The sequence below is a fragment of the Gymnoscopelus microlampas genome (assembly GCF_963454915.1).
Source record: "Gymnoscopelus microlampas genome assembly, chromosome: 3".
NCBI classification, from domain to species: domain Eukaryota; kingdom Metazoa; phylum Chordata; class Actinopteri; order Myctophiformes; family Myctophidae; genus Gymnoscopelus; species Gymnoscopelus microlampas.
Genome location: NC_139940.1, coordinates 6,584,609 through 6,601,606, shown reverse-complemented (window position 1 = coordinate 6,601,606; position 16,998 = coordinate 6,584,609). Strand labels below are relative to the sequence as shown.

The 16,998-nt window shown below is 41.3% G+C and overlaps 1 protein-coding gene across 1 annotated transcript in view; it reads left to right on the top strand.

The window, feature by feature from the left end:
* The window catches only part of cpne4a (copine IVa), a gene marked incomplete at its 3' end in the record, with an annotated part of 167,664 nt that overhangs the window by 82,254 nt on the left and 68,412 nt on the right, over nucleotides 1-16,998 (top strand). Inside the window, exon 7 of the mRNA XM_084052790.1 lies at nucleotides 15,738-15,827. Coding sequence (XP_083908916.1) covers nucleotides 15,738-15,827 — 90 coding nt within the window. The remainder of the gene's footprint in view (nucleotides 1-15,737; nucleotides 15,828-16,998) is intronic.

Genomic DNA, 16,998 nt, shown 5'->3' with positions numbered 1-16,998 from the left:
TTCACACAGGGTGTGATTTTTGAATAGCCAAAGTGTAAAATAATGTTTTTTAGCTCAAATCAAAGAAATTCAACAGATGCGTTCCAGGTCTTAATGGGTTAAACATCATCTATGGCTGCCCTCGCCAGCGATTCCGAGCGTTTTCACTAACCTTTGAAAAATCATAGAATACTTTTGTTCAGTAACAGGGGTCTCCCCTCCCTGTCTCTCCAGCTCTTTAGTAAACATAATACATTCCCCAGTGGGTTATACATTCATACAAACCATCTCATATGACCTCAGGGTCCTAACTCCCAACATTACGGAAAGCTCTTAAAAACGTTGACCTGGTTTCTAACATAGCGGGCTGGATTCTTTGACATCTTAACTGACAGAACTCAGACTAGGGATCGATGGGAATTGATCAGAATTGATAGATACCAATGCCATTAGAGATTCCGCTTATTGGTCCAATTCATTATCGATTTCTTTATTGATACCTTTTCGTGTGCAGAAAGGCGTACACAGGCTTCAGCTATTCTGTTATGTCTTATGTCTTTTCCATTACAGCAGCGTAGACGCATGACGTCATGGTTTTTCAATGAGCAACTGTCAGAAAAAGGCATGCCGGCATTGATAAAAGTAACTGAAGGCATGCATTAGCTCAATTATGATTCTCATTTTGCCATCCTCACGTCTCTCTCCCTCATAAACCGCAGGACTGTGTAAATAAAGATCAATGAAACCATTATTGAATTTGTAAGTCTAATTCACAAACTCAAATATATATTTTTACTTTTAATGAGGGTGAAGTTTGTGAAAAAGAACAGAAGAACATGACGCATATGTTTTATTCATACAAATAAAATCCTTGACGAAAAACAGATTAAAATACAACAAATCTGTTTTAGTCTACTTTATGATATGAAACTTTCACTTCTGCAGAAGTACAAAGTGAATGAACTGCTTCAAATGCTTTGATCACACTTTTTCAGAGATCAACTTCAACTTCAAACGACTTTGTTTTCCTTTCGGAACTTCATTTGTGCAGTGGTTAAAAGACAACATACACTCAATACATACTGTATATACCTTGGTCACTATATAAAAGACACAAACTACATTTAAGACTACTACTTAAAAGCATGATAAAATAATATAAATAATATAATATGCAACCTATGTGTTTAAGTGTTTGCTACTAGTGTCCATCAAGTGGAATAGATAGGTTTCCGCGCGACGTCATCACAGAGCAGAATGCGCAATCTGCACATGCCCGGGGTAGAACAAACCCGGAAGTGCCCTTCACTCTGTTGTTGTGTTCGGGAGTTAGATAGGCATAATGCTGCTATTATAGGCATAATAGGCATAATGCTGCTATTGTATACAAATAAAAGACGAACAGATCCAACTTCCGACAAATCATTTTTATTGAGTAAACAAGATATTTCAAACTGAATAATTTAATCTACTTTCATTAAACCCGGTGAAGACCATTTATTTTATGAATGTAGATTTGACCAGAGCTGCTGCGGGTAATAGCGTCCTCTATAGGCTCACCCCTCCACTGCGCGTGCATATCCTCTCATGTTTACAAACAGGAAATCCGTCTATAGTCCAACGTCCTTGAGGGGGGGGGGGGGGGGGGCTCCATCAGACCTAGATGTTCAGCAGTCTGATGGAGGTAGGTACAAAGCTATATCTGAGCCCCTTTTAGTGAGTGTCGAAGCTCTGTAACGACGGCCTGAGGGCATCAGTTTTTTTAGTGGGTGTGAATAACTATTTGAGAGGCCTTCTTTACTGTCCGTTTCTTGTGGATGCTGCTGAGTGGCTTCCTGGTCCTTCCCAATGGTCTTACCACTGATCTTAACAACCCTGTCGAGAGGTTTCCGGTTGATGACACGCATCACACCACACCAAAGATACATTATAGCTAATTTCAGTGTCTGTCTTCCAGTTTAATCAAATGGGAAACTTCCACTCTATTGTATCAGACCGTTTGTCAGATGGGGAGATCCATCTTGGTAAACTATAGTGTAAAGCATTAGCCTTAGTTCTGACCATCCATCATTCGACTTTTAAAACAAACGCGTTCACCTCATTAAAATACAAGCGGATGAAACTTTTCATCTGCTCTAAATCGACTCTGAGTAGTCTGCAACTGTCATGGCTTTTGTATCCCATCTCCCGGACAGCATAGATCTTTACTTCCCATAAAGCCAGAGGAGATGGCCGGCTGCAGTATCCAATAACTAAACAGATTTCAGTTCTTAACGGCGCTGCTTCCAACAAAACACTTCAGTCCAAGCACCTCGGGGAGCCTCCTTTCGGCTCGCTCTCAGCTCCTCGAGAAGCAAATTACAACTTGGAACGGTTGTGGAGAAATTAGAATTTGGCTATTGTTGAATGTCGATTACGGTTCTCTAATGATTCCTGGGTGAATAGCTACTTGTCTGAGGAGATGCCATCGTCCACGGGGTCCCTCAGGGGTCTGTTCTTTCACCACTCTACATTCTTTACACTGCCAGCATGCCAACAGACCAGTGTTGATTTTGACAGCAAATTTTGATTTAGTTTTAGTCATAGTCTTTTGAATAAAGTTCCATTTAGTTTTAGTCATATTTTTACTGCACCTAAAACATGTGTGTCCCTGATTGCTATTTTTTGTCTAGTTTTAGTCGACTAAATATCATAAGATTATAGTCGAGTAAATCTACAGTTGATTTAGTCGACTAAAATGTGTTTTGGCGGTGCCTTGATGGCGTCGTAATGGCTGATTTGACACTTGGTTGCATGCTGAAAATAGCCGATCTTCAAGCTTGTAGATCTGCTAATTTCAGAGACCACCCGAGTGCAAACAAACATAGAATAACTTGTCTTTTAGTTCTACTGGATCTCTTCTCCACTGCCTCACTAACATTTTAGTCTAGTTTTTATTTTTTTTACTAAATTGTCAATATATTTAGTCTTAGTTTTAGTCATCATAGCTTAGTTTTTGTTTTGTTTTCGTCAGTGAAAAAAGGTAGTCGACGAACATTTTTCGTCATAGGTTTAGTCGATGAAATCAACTCTGTGGGTGGGTGGGAGATCCTTGCCTCTGCTTTGGATAATCCCCCACTCAGACTACATTGCATTTCATTGGGGGGGGGATGTAGACTGACTGATAGCATGTTTGGTATCAGACATCTGGCTCATGTACAAAGTACCCCAAGGACCCTTTTAGTATTGCATCATCTTGTGTATGTGGTATCAGACATCTGCCTCTTGAACAAACTAAGTACCCCATACAAGAACCATGTTTGTATTTCATCATCTTGTTGTACAGTATGTGATATAAGACATCTGCCTCTTTGATCAAAGCACCCAAAGGACCCTTTGTGTATTTCATCGTCTTGTGTCTATGTGTTGCCCCCCCCCCCCCCCCCCCAGGAACAAATACAGTTGAAATTGACATATTGCCAGTTGAAGTTGAAACTTTATACTGTAAAACCCATCTCTGTCCATCAGACTGACAGACACCGTTATACAGGGGCGCCGATATTTATAAGCTCTAGCGGGTGCCCAACAAGGCGCGCGTGTGCATGAGCGCCCCGTACGCGCACGCGCGTGCGAAAAAAATTGCGGGTTTTGGTCGGATAATTGACTTTTTTGGGGGGGTTTTGTAACTTTATTTCGGTTAATTCGGTTGTTCAGTGGCGATCTGAACCAGGCGATCTGATTTTGAAAAATATTTTTAGCTAGCTGTTCACAGGAGGGAGGGGCTGTCGGGTAGCGTTCGGCTGTTGGTAGAGTACACCGGTGAGAATTGCCTTCTTGTATGCGAGCTACATAGTCCACAGAAATTGCAAATGCATCCACTGCACCGACTACATTGACGATGGTAGTTACAACACACACACACACACACACACTCACACACTCACACACTCTCACACACGCACACACGCACACACGCACACACACACACACACACACACACACACACACACACACACACACACACACACACACACACACACACACACACACACACACACACACACACACACACACACACACACACACCCTCTCTCTGTCTGTCACACCCTCTCTTCCGTTCAATATGCTTCCTTGGCATGAATGTATCGAAGAAACATACAAAGATAAATTCATGTAACTGGGATTTATTGACATTACAGATGAGAATCCTATATTGCCAATATTGCCAAAGCAATACAAAATACTCTTATATTTGTTGCAGGTTTGAAAAGGGCCTAAAGTATAAAAACAAACTCAAACTAACTCTAAATAAACTAAATAAACTAATAAAAAACTAATAAAAATGAACTAAAACTATTATCAAAATGTTTTATCAAAAAAATCAAAGCTAGCACATCCGCTCTAGAAACTAATTAAAACTAACTGAATTAGAAAAAGAAAATCCAAACAAACTAAAACTAAACTAAAATGAAAAATCCAAAACTATTATAACCTTGGAGTTGGCTCCCATTACCTTTAGTAAGCAGCTGCGCCTTCATCATGGTGCACTTTCATCATAGTGTCACTTAAACTACGGATTTGGAGGAGACGCAAACTGCTGAGGAACATTGCATTCCACCATCTATGGGAGCATCATTAATAATATGATATAATGATGTCAGGAGACGCCGGGGAAACAATCTCTGCTCACACACACATCACCTGGAAAGGAGAGGTGAACCAAACGTAGCGGTCGCGCTGCTCAGAATCACTGCATAGCCTAATGTCTCCTCATCATCTGTGACATCTTGACGTATCAAATTAATGTTCCCATGCTCATTCTCATTATTCTATTTAAACTTTATAGAACCAGGCATGGCAAGAATAAGAACACATTCAAAATCAAGGCCTCTTGAGGGAGAGGGGAAAGGGTCTAAAAATAAATCAACAATCAGGTTAAAAAAAACACAATATAATAATTTACAGAACACAAAGTGCACACAAAAAAACACATTACTGCAGATGGACAGCAGCCAATTGTCTTTAAGAATGTCCGTAACACGGACTTTAAAAGCTGACTTGAAATGAAAAGTGTGTAGTTTTAAGGTTCTTTCTAGGTCATTCCATTCTCAGTTAGGTTATTGCGCAGCATAAACTCGCTCCATGTGCCCTGTTAGCCCCATTTGGATATTAATGATGACCTTACTGTAGCTACAGAGACATAAAGAATGCCAGGGGGGCTATGAATTCATGACATTCTTACATGAGGAGAGGTGTTTCAACATATTTCTAATAACAATAAAATGTCAGCAGGCTACCTGCTGAAATAAATGCATCAATTTTTCTCTCCTTTCTCTCCCTCTTTCACTCCTCATCTCTCTTTGGAGATGTGATCTGTGTGTGTGCTTTGTGAATCTACCCAGTTGCATCGTTGTCACAATAATGTCACTGTCTAAATAGTAAGGAAATATTGTATCTGCGCCATCACTGCTCTGGCACACTGCATATTAAGATAGCAGTGCCCCCTGATAGCCCCATGACAGATCACACCTCAATTTAAGACCATGAGAGCTAAATAGGCGCAAAATAATTTGTTATCAAGACAACAGGGGCGCCAGGTCTAAAGATGACAACTGCGTCGGTCGGAAGATAGCAATGATAATTGTACTGCCTGTTTGAGCCACCTTGGGGCAGGCAGCATGGCAGAATGATCGCTCCAGTGGTTTGCGAGATTCGCCCCAGAGAGAGAGAGAGAGAGACAGACAGACAGACAGACAGACAGACAGACAGAGAGACAGAGAGACAGAGAGACACACACACACACACACACACACACACACACACACACACACACACACACACACACACACACACACACACACACACACACACACACACACACACACACACACACACACACACACACACACTTTTGTAGACAGTAGAGGTATGCCGGGAAAACAGGTCACTGTGTGCAAAAGGCTGCAAGAAGGAATACTTCTTACAATAAGGGCACGGTCACACATGCACTTCGTACGCGTCAGAAGCATCAGCTTCGCCGTTCACTTCCATTCTATGGGAGCAAATTGCAACGCGTTGATGTGTGTTCAACATTAGTGAACTTTGACCGGGAAACCAGTAGTAAAGAAGCGCTGTGGTTGACCCCACTTGGCAGCCATTTATCTTGTAGTTTTCTTTCAGTGAGCCAACCACTTCAACGTTAAGTCAATGGGGTTTGTGGTGGGAAGGGAAGTGTGAATTCATGGCACTGATTTGAGTGCAGTACAGTAGCTGTTCTCGGTTAAACATCATCATTCAACCACAGACTATTTCACAGCAGCTGATTTTGGCTGAGAATGGAACACAAACTTAATTAATATCATTGGTAAACAACAGCCGGTGTTACCAATGATACTAATTAAGGTTGTGTTCCATGACATGGTCAAACAGAGTCAGGGTGCTGCTATTGTAAATGTTGGCTCACTGGAAAGGCTCTGCTACACTAATTGAACAGAGCCTTAATTAGTATCATTGGTAACACCTGTGTTTACCGTACTATCTCATATACGGCTGGCTGCTGTGCTATCAGTGAAGGGTCAATGGGCGCATTTTTTTGTGAGGGCTGAATGGAAAGCTGTTGTTTTGTAGGAGAGCCTCAACGTCTTTTACAAAAGTGAATGGGCCAAGACAGGCATCAGCACAGCCGGTTGCTACCCCAGCTGTCATATATAGGGGCGGAGTATTGGTTGCTGGTAACTTGGTTGCCTTGGTTTGGCACGGGTTTAGCATCTTGCCTCCACCTAGGGGTGTAATGCAAGACATACAGACAATTCTGTTGGGTTTTCTTTTGGTCTGGACAACACTGGATATGAGCGGCTGATTTGTACTTACTGTACAGTACCAGTGAATGAAGGTGGACAAGGTCTCATTGACATCCCCTCCAGGTTAATGGCCTATTAGTCAGACATAGATGGCCAGACACAGCGGAGCTGAAGAGAGCTGGTCACCTTGGTTACAGCACGCGACTGTCCTCGTGTAATTTGGAGGAGGTTGACCTTAGTAACAGCTTTCCACAGTTCAGATCTGCAGGCATGGCAGGCAGGTGCTTAAATTTACCAGGGATCCCAGCAGGCTTAAAGACACAGACTCTGTCCTCGGCTAGCCTGCAGTCCACTCAGAGAGAGGCTTACTGCGTTAGGGTTGGACACCTGTGGAAAAGGACAGCAATGTCAGTCTAGTGTCTGGAACGAATGGCCAACATTAGGTCTTCCAGACTGCTGTCTAGAATTGTCGGAGGAGTTCTGGGCGTCCCTGCCAGTGCCCCTGTGTGTTTGCCAAAAACATTCACTCTGACTATTACAGTTTGTTGATCCCATTGTTGGGGAGTGGCGGGAAGGGAAGGACCAGTTCCTCTCTTTCACAATCCTGCAGCTGGGACAATTTAAGGGACTGGGGAAGAAGGCGGCTTAGTCATAGTCTTTTGAATAAAATTCCATTTTGTTTTAGTAAAAGTCATCTGAAATGTTTTAGATTTTGTCTGGTTTTAGTCGATTAAATATCCTAAGATTATAGTCGACTAAATCTACAGTTGATTTAGTCGACTAAAATGTATTTTGGCGGTGCCTTGATGGAGTCGTAATGGCTGATTTTACAGTTGTTTGCATACTGAAAATAGTAGTTCTACTAGATCTCCTCTACCCTAACCCTAACATTTTAGTCTAGTTTTTATTTGTTGACGAAATTGTCAATATATTTAGTCATAGTTTTAGTCATCATATCTTAGTTTTTTATTTTGTTTTTATTTTGTTTTCGTCCGTGAAAAAAGGTAGTCGAAGAACATTTTTCGTCATAGTTTTAGTCGACGAAATCAACACTGCTCTATGGCAAGGATGAAGGCATTGAGGTGGAATGAGTTGTTTGACCCGAAAGGTCAGGGAAGCAGTCCCTGTACAAGCTGCCCATGCAATGAAAAACAGACGGGCAACTTCCAGTGGAGGATAGTACACACAGACAAAACAGACACAAGGCACACTTGGATCCGAATCTGCATCTGGAGACTGAATCAGTAAGTTTCATCTCTGCAACTGACGAGTCCGTTCTCCTCTACGGCTGTGAATGCTGGACACTAAAGCAAGCCCTACAGAAGTCCTGAAAGTTACATGTGGTACTGAACATCAACCAGGACGAGCACATTACCAACAAGCGTCTGTACGGGGCACTACCAAGTGTATCAGAAAAGATAGCAGTCAGGAGGATGAGACTAGCCAGCCACCGGCACCGGCACAGAGAATTCCCGGTCAAAAAGCTCGTACTGTGGGTACCAACACACAGGCATCGATCAAGAGGACGTCCCACACCTACCTACGTGGATGTACTAAGGAAAGATGCTGGTGCAGAAAGCACAAAGGAGCTGGCCAGATGTATGGAGAACCGAGATGACTGGAGACTCCGATGGAGGGCTCGTCTGAGGACGACGTAGAGAGAGAGTGGATCACTTGGGGATTCAGTGTTCTTGGTTGGTGGGACTATTCAGCCTGTTACAGTTAGGTCTGCAGGTCCTGGGTCTGGGTGAAGTGTTCTCTCTGAACTGTTTGTATTTGGTCCAAGATATACTTTTCCAGGAAAAAAAAAGTGTGCTCACACACTTTAAAACTTCATTTGGGTCAGCCAAGATGGCTATTCTTTCTGACTTTAGCCTATTCTGGGCTGTGCACTCAGTGCAGGAGAAGGGAGAACTGAGTCCTTTTTGAACAGGCTGATGAACATTTCATGATGGTTCATTGGGCTTTATTTTCATCTTTGATATTTTTTTTCATTATTGGGTTATTGATAAAGCAACTTTTGTGTGATTTTGGGTGTGATTGTGAGCCTTTAGTTTAGTTTTAATTTAGAGTTTACTTTTCCTTGTAGACATGGCCATTCTTTTCTCAGTGCTTTATTGTGTTGGTCGGGTTTTTTTATGACCAATATTGATCTTTTTCTGGGGGTTCAATAAAGGTTCTTTTACTGTTCTGTCTCTCTCTTTCTTTCTTAGCAGATGTGGTAGTGTGTGAGCGCGGAGAGCAATTTCTTGCTGTCTCTACGGAGCGACTAAGCGAGTGACTTTTCAAACTTTGGATGATGTGTTTGTTGTTGAGGGAACTGTTGAGGCACGGAAGGTAATTTCCTGGATCGGGAAACTGCCGTCGGGTTGTAAATCACCGCTGCTGAAATACGTTGTTTCACACAGACGGCAGGTTGTCATGACTCTCATTAAAAAAGTATATATATGAGGAACACATGGTGTGCCACAAGCCTGAGCCTGTCCTGAAAAAAGTTTCCTCTGCTGGGAAAACATTTACTCCACTACAATTCATTTGAAAACTTAAGTTACTAGTTACTTTGTATATTTTGATTATTATTACAAAACATAAATGAACCACTTTAGCCACTTTATATATACTTCAGCTATTTGAAAATAGCAGATCTACTCGCTTAGATCTGCTATTTTCAAAAGATTTGTATACATATTGAACTTGTGAAATGAGACATTCTGCATTATGAGTACTTTAGGTACTTTAAGTACATTTTAATGCCAACACTTTTGTACTTTTACTTAAGTCAATTCGGAATACCACACTTTACTTGAGTATTTCAACATTGTGGTACTGATACTTTTACTCAAGTAACAGGGACAGGGACAGAGTAAGCAAAATGGTGAGGGTCCAAAACAGACACAGGAGAATCAGGAAGACACCGCAACTGAAAAACACAAACCTAATACAGCAGTTGTCAGTCAGAAAGAGAACAAGAAAAACAATAACTGTGACATAGCAATAGAAGCAGAGCAGTCAGAGTTAAACACTGCAGACAACGCAGCCGAAGAAGACTTAATGAGAGAGTTTATTGAGGACCTGGAGGTAGAGGAGAATGTTATTAAAGTGCCTGTTTTGAACAGAAAACAAATACATAACAATAGTGGGCTCTCATGCCAAGAAATGGGCATGATGTGGCAAATTCTTTCTGCAGCAGGGAGAGCAGTAAAGCTAGCATCATAATTCAAATAGATATCTTTGTCCTGCCAAAACTAGAAAAAGTTCTCTGAGGAGTTAATAGTTTCATATACAATGTGGCTCCGCTATAGGTGCTAAACACTAGTGTTGATTTTGACGGCAAATCTTTATTCAGTTTTAGTCATAGTCTTTTGTATCAAATTCCATTTAGTTTTAGTCATATTTTAGTCATCTGAAATGTTTTACTGTTAGTCTAGTTTTAGTCGACTAAAATAATTAATATCATGAGATTATTGTCGACTAAATCTACAATTGATTTAGTCGACTAATGTATTTTGGCGGTGACTTGATGGTGTCGTAATGGTAGATTTTACACTTGGTTGCGTTCTGAAAATAGCCGATCTACATGTAGATCTGCTATTTTCAGAGCCCAACACCCGAGCGCAACCAAACACAAAAGGAGTTTTCCACTATAGTCCCTCACTAACGTTTTAGTCTAGTTTTAATTTGTTGAAGAAATTGTCAATATTTAGTCTTAGTTTTAGTCATCATAGCTTAGTTTTTATTTAGTTTCCGTCAGTGAAAAAAGGTAGTTGACGAACATTTTTCGTCATAGTTTTAGTCGACAAAATCAACACTGCTAAACGCCGCCCACCCCACGTTGGAACGGTGATTTTGACACCTGCATCTCCAGATTCTCCTCTGTTTGTTTGTTTGTTTTCGACACACCTCCGACGCGCTTTGACATCATTTGTCTCCGAGATGTCACCATTTCTGGCAACGGACACAGTGGACAATTATGTGTGCTATAGCTATGCCATCTGGTTGTGTTTGTAGTCCCTGGGAGAGGGTTTATAGGGGGTTTTAACTCCTAACTTCCTCAGCCAAAATGTCTTTAAAACTATCCATGGTACGTTGCCAGCATCTTGCATAAATAAAACAATATATATATATATAAATAAAGTGTACTTTGCAGAGAGAACTTCTAAACTTCTGTCAGACCACAGAGTCTACAGCCTGCAAAGTAGTCCAGAAACTCAGGGAAGTATATGGCTACAGTATTTGATAATTAGAATACAGAACAAATGTCAAATAATGTCTCCTGTGTGTTTTTATTTCTCACATTGGAGAACATGAGTGATTAACACGGAACAGTCAAAATGACCGATTTTTTTGTTTTGAACTCAATTAACTTGGAGCAGGAAACAAAGTATGGCTTTAATATTCAGCCAAAGCCGGCCATTAATATACCCAGAGAATTGTGGAAGATTTAGAGTCAATTTAATGTGATGCAATGCAATGCAAGATTGCGGACTAGCCAACATCAACTCATCCACACCCTCCTGTCTAGCTTCATGGTCAATTTAAACTTGTTAACGCAAACAATTTGGACTCTGGAACAATTGACGATGAATTAACAAACACTGAAGGAACAGATGGGTAGCTACAGTATATATACACAGGGGACTAATCACAAGTACAAGGTACAGCGAAGTTGAAATGAAAATATGCAGATATGAAGTTTATGCCCGACAGCGACAATATGTTATTTCAATTTGGACAGACGCAGACACAGACGTAAACAGCAACTAGGAGGCGCGGCCATGCAACCATGATGTGGTATTTCTAGTTATTTTTAGGTGGGATTTTAACTGCACAGAGAATGATCATCTGGACAGGAATCATAATTATGAAACCTCATGGTGCTTTGATAGGAGCCATGAAGCAGCTGGTAGAAGCTCACAGTTTAACTTGACATATGGAGAGCAATACTTGTGTACTTCAGTGGTGCTCAACCCTTTTCATGTCTAGGAAGTAGGAACCTCAAATTAATATTTATTCGGCAGTGGACCCCCATCTGAAAATATTTGAAAATATATATGTATTTTTTATAGCAGATCTATAAGTTCATGTGAGCTTTTAGATCACCTATTTTCAAATAGCCAATGTATACAGAAATGATTGTGATGCTCATTTTGCTGGAATCCCCCCAAGGACCCCTGGGGGTCCCCGGACTCCATGCACTTTGAGAATCACTGTTCCACTTGAGTCCAGAGCTGAGATTTCTTTTTTTCTATCGCCAGGTTAGAAGGATCACCTGTTCCACAGAACTGTGTAGAATAACAGTACAATACAACAACAAGGTAATCGTAATAAAACTAACAAACACAAAATGTGATAAAAATAAGTATAACAATACTCGACAGAAATAAACGTTAGGGTTAGGGTCTTCTCTTAAAGACAAGGACAATATCTTTATCTTTTATAGTCCAGGCAAGCTAGCGTTTCACATCAAAGTAATTGTAACATAATTTTTTATCACCATACAGTACATCATTTCTACTGAAGCAGTAGTCGGACTGTGGAAAGGTGGAGATTAACTTTAATTAAATCATTTTTCGTTTATCACAAATGAAGCAGGAGATAACGCGATGCGAAGATTTTCTGCTCCATTCACTTCAATGTTAAAAAATAAACGGAGACAAAATTCACATTTTACCTATTTTTGCAATGTATTTTCTCTGGCAGGGAAGGGGGTAGATTGTGTATATACTCTGACAGTTAAAGAGTTAATGAGTTTTGTCAGCGGTACACTTTGGATGTCTTTCGTGACGTCACCCAATATATGAGGGATCTGGAGCTTCAATTCGTGGAGCCGCAGAGTTCTGCAAAGTCCACAGTAAGGAGAGACTATATTGAAGACCAAAAAACAAACAAAAAACACTTCCAGCATAGAGCGCTGCTATGATGGACTCACCATCAAAGTTATTTTTCAGCCTGGAGAAGAAGCAGCAGAGCATATTGATCCAGGGGGTTTGGGCCTGCCTGGGATCAATGGATTCCAGCCACAGGTTTAATGACTTTCTGGACAGAACCGAGGGGAGGTGTTTTACAAGTCTTCACTGATAATGACTCATATATTTGCCTCAGAGCAGCAGGAGAGCAGTTCTGACTCTGGTGCCAAAAAGGGGCCGACCTTCAGCAGTCAGCACATAATGAAATGGCGGCTCATGTCTCTGCTGTGTACGGATTATGAGCGGCTGTCTAAAGTCCTGGCTAACACACTGAAGAATGTAACCAGGTTGTGACTGATTCAAAAACCTATTGGACGGTTTGCACCTGGGATGCAGCTTTCACGACTGCGGATGTCCCGGGTGACAGCAGACCCACCCAGTAGATGGTTTCAGCGGTTCTCAACCTTTTGTGGCTCAGGTCCATAGTCCGTAAAAAAAATATGGCCAAGAGTCGCGCCATTGGTTTCTACAGACCGTAAATTCACTCGGTAGTGAAGACCCAACCAGTAGAAACCCTAGAAACATAGTACCTACTTTATCATACATTTTTTAAAATAAATGGAACCATAATATACCCAAACGCATATCATGGTGATTGAAAGAAGTCTTTAAACTAGCGACTGTAAGCATATGACAATGCTTATTGAGGTTAAAGTGTGGCCAAAAACCCTGGAATGGAGCCTAATTGCTTCTGCAACCAGCAGAGGTGAAACAGCGGGGAAACAGTGAGACTACAGGCCATTCATATGAACTATCACACTTCCTATATAGTTTCTGAAGAGGGAATTAGAAAGATTATTAAGCAAAGGAACAAAATTCATCGTCAAATTCTCCTGTCCCGCTAAAAAAAAACATTGAGCGGGACTTAATATCATTTCAGAAATTGGAAAATATTAAATTTACTGTCTGCAGATCTGTTGAGAACCAATTCATTAGAGCAGAGTGATAGACATGTGATTATGTGGACACTCATGAACAGCCCTGGGATGTGTGTGCATGCATGTGAATCCATGTAGGTGTGTGGACATGGGGGTGCTGTTTGTAGGTTCGAGGGTGCGGGGAACCTGTGCATCTTGGACTATGACTTACTGTAGAGAGGTGCTGGCAGCACTTGAGGTTGAGTTGGCATACTGGTTTCCTTTTTGTCTATGTGTTGTTGTTGTTTGTACCTGCTTGGTTGTTCTGTTACGGTTTGTCTTGGTCTCTCAGTTTGTACAGTGGGGAGTGTGGAATAAAATGTGTAAAACTAAAGATATATATAAATATATCATAATAATTCAACTTAAACAAATCCACTAAACTGATTAATACTATAATAACCTCACACACTGAAGAAGGCTGTGGGGCCGCTACGTGTGTGTTTTTTAATTCATTTCTAATTTCTATGGAATAGCGATCTAATACATGCGTTTTAACTTTTTCACTGGCAGAGTGCCTTGTTTAGTTTTTCTTTGTTGTAAACCTTTGGGTCCCCAACCAAAGAGCACCTTCAGAGCTTTTCTTTTGTCTATAATAACCTTGACCCCGAACATGTCAAATGGGAAAGCTCTGTTTAAATAATACATGTTTTCAAGCTATGAGACAAAGCTATGAGAGAAAGCTGAGTGGGAGAACAGAGCCTGTGTGGAGAGAGAAACACTAAAGCCACACAGGATGAGGGTAAAGCATCGTGGAAAGGCTGTTGTGTATAAACCAGCACTAAACAAGAGATCAGGCGACCCGCCATGGAGAATCCTGAAGGGAGCACTGGGCTGTCAACAGCTTTGTTTCCAAAGACAAACCCCACTGTGTCTTTTAACCCATTAAGACCTGGAACGCACCTGTGTGTCGTTTTTGAGTGGTGCCAACCACTCCTATATCTGACTTTGTCCGTATGTATGTATGTCCAATAAACAAACATTGATGACAACATCAATACGGGGCTCATCAAAGGCACCACTCTCTTCACACAGTGTGTGATTTTTAGATTTCTTTGGGCTATTCAAAAATAGCAGATATACAAGCTCATAGCGCGGCACCGAGTGCCGCGCTATGAGCTCGTAGATCTGCTATTTTTTGGGGGGGGGGAAATTGTGTTGTTCCAGGGACCCCCAGAAGTTGTAAGAGAGTCAAAAATGTTCGCTTTAAAAAAAAAATTAAAATATTTGCACACATTTTCACGATTTTTCAAAAATAGCAGATCTACAAGCTCATAGTGCAGCACTCTGTGCCGCGCTATGAGCTTGTAGATCTGCTATTTTTTGTATAGCCAAATTGTAAAATAATGCTTTTTTAGCTCAACTCGAAAAGTGACACAGCGTTGTCTACACACTTGCGTTCCAGGTCTCGATGGGTTAAATGTCTTTTCTGTCAGAAACCAAACAAACAAAAATGTTCAAACCTTTTAAAAAAACCCTGTAACAAATTATGCCCTATATTTTATACTGTACTTCGATGTTTCAGTGTGAGCTTCACGCTGTGGCGTGAAACAGCTCTTATATCCTTCAACTTCAACAACTTCAAACTTTCTTTATTACCTTTCCGAACTGCTTCATCTGCAGTATCAATCACTGACAAACAGCCGCGATACACAACACATACCCTCAAGAGATACTGTATGTACTATTCCGCTTGTCACCATTAGAGGGCCATCCTCACCCCCACCCCCTAGAAAACACAATAAATGCTAACAAATGGTATATGTTGAACTTTGTAGACAGGCCAAACTGGCCATTTATAAGAAAGCAGGAGAAATTAAATGGAAAATGTTTCAGAGGTGAAGCTGCTGTCAAGTTCAAGTCACTTGTAGATACGGTACGAGAGTCAGAGTGGATTTTAGACTCTGCTCATTCATGAATAATGTTGATGAGTTTCCGTCTCACCGGTGCTTCAAGGAGCCTCTCTGTTCTGCTGTTGAGGGACAGTTGACTTTTAAATACATATTTATATGAGACTTGTAAATCTATGTAGAGATTGTCCTTATTTATTTAAAAATTGAATATATTAAAAACATCTCTCTCTCTCTCTCTCTCAGACTGTAATGAACAATCTGAATCCAGTGTGGCAAACATTCAGGGTGTCTCTCAACTCTCTCTGCAGTGGATTCCATGAACGCAAGATACAGGTAACACACACACACACACACACACACACAGTCACGCACAGTATATCCAACACAGTGTATCGAATATGACTGGTCGAAGCGTCCTTGAGCAAGACACCTAACCCCTAACTGCCCCGCGCGTGTGTATGTGTGGGCAGCGATCAGCTGGGTTGAGGTGAAACCGACTTATACATGAGCGCACGCACGCACACACATTCACACCTGCCTGCATAAACACTCATTCACACACACACACACACACACACACACACACACACAGTGAATCGCCGATCAACACCAACAAACAACAGTTTATTTGGGGCACAGTTAATAAAACGGGAAGGATTCTGAACAAAGGCAAAACAGAGGCTACGTGGGCTCACTCTATACTGTAGGATGCCTATGAGACAGACAAAACGAGAGCACATCTAATGCAATCCAAGTGAGCACCTCCTCAGCAGAGACTGACAGCTTTTATACTGCAGCCCTAAGGCTGATCAGACCACAGCGGTCATCACTTTGAGCTGATTGAGAATATAAACAGGCTCATCAATTCCCTCAATCATGCTGGCCAAGGGCTGGGCTCTGTCCTTGGTGCTGAAGTCTCTCCACAGACAGTGGTGGAAAGTAACTAAAGTACATTTACTTAAGTACTGTACTTAAGTACACTTTTGAGGATTTCTTTTTTTTCTGCAGTGACCATTTAAGGACTTTTAAGGCCTTTTTGATACCATCTCCAATGAAATAAATGAAATAAGACCATTACTGCGTCAAAAGAAATGAACAAACATCGGCCAAAATGTCAAATATTACCTAAGAAAGAGGCACAAACTTTGAAAATAGCCGATCGACACGCCTCACAGCGCGAGGCACACACACACTCACACACACACACACACACACACACACACACACACACACACACACAGCGCCATCTGTCTCTCTTCCTGTATCAATGACAGTATTGACAGCTGTTGAAACATACCGTCTGATCCCAGGACAGTTGCTCTGCTGTTTATTTTCATCACTGGTCCATACCCGTGAATGTGCACAACTTAAACTATACGTGCAGACTGCAGACTTTGGACCACAGCATGGTGATGATGGTATCTGTTATCTTAAAGAGGTAGTGTTGAAAACAGAAAATAGCTAAATCAGTGTAACCAGTTTAAACCTACATAATATGCATTGG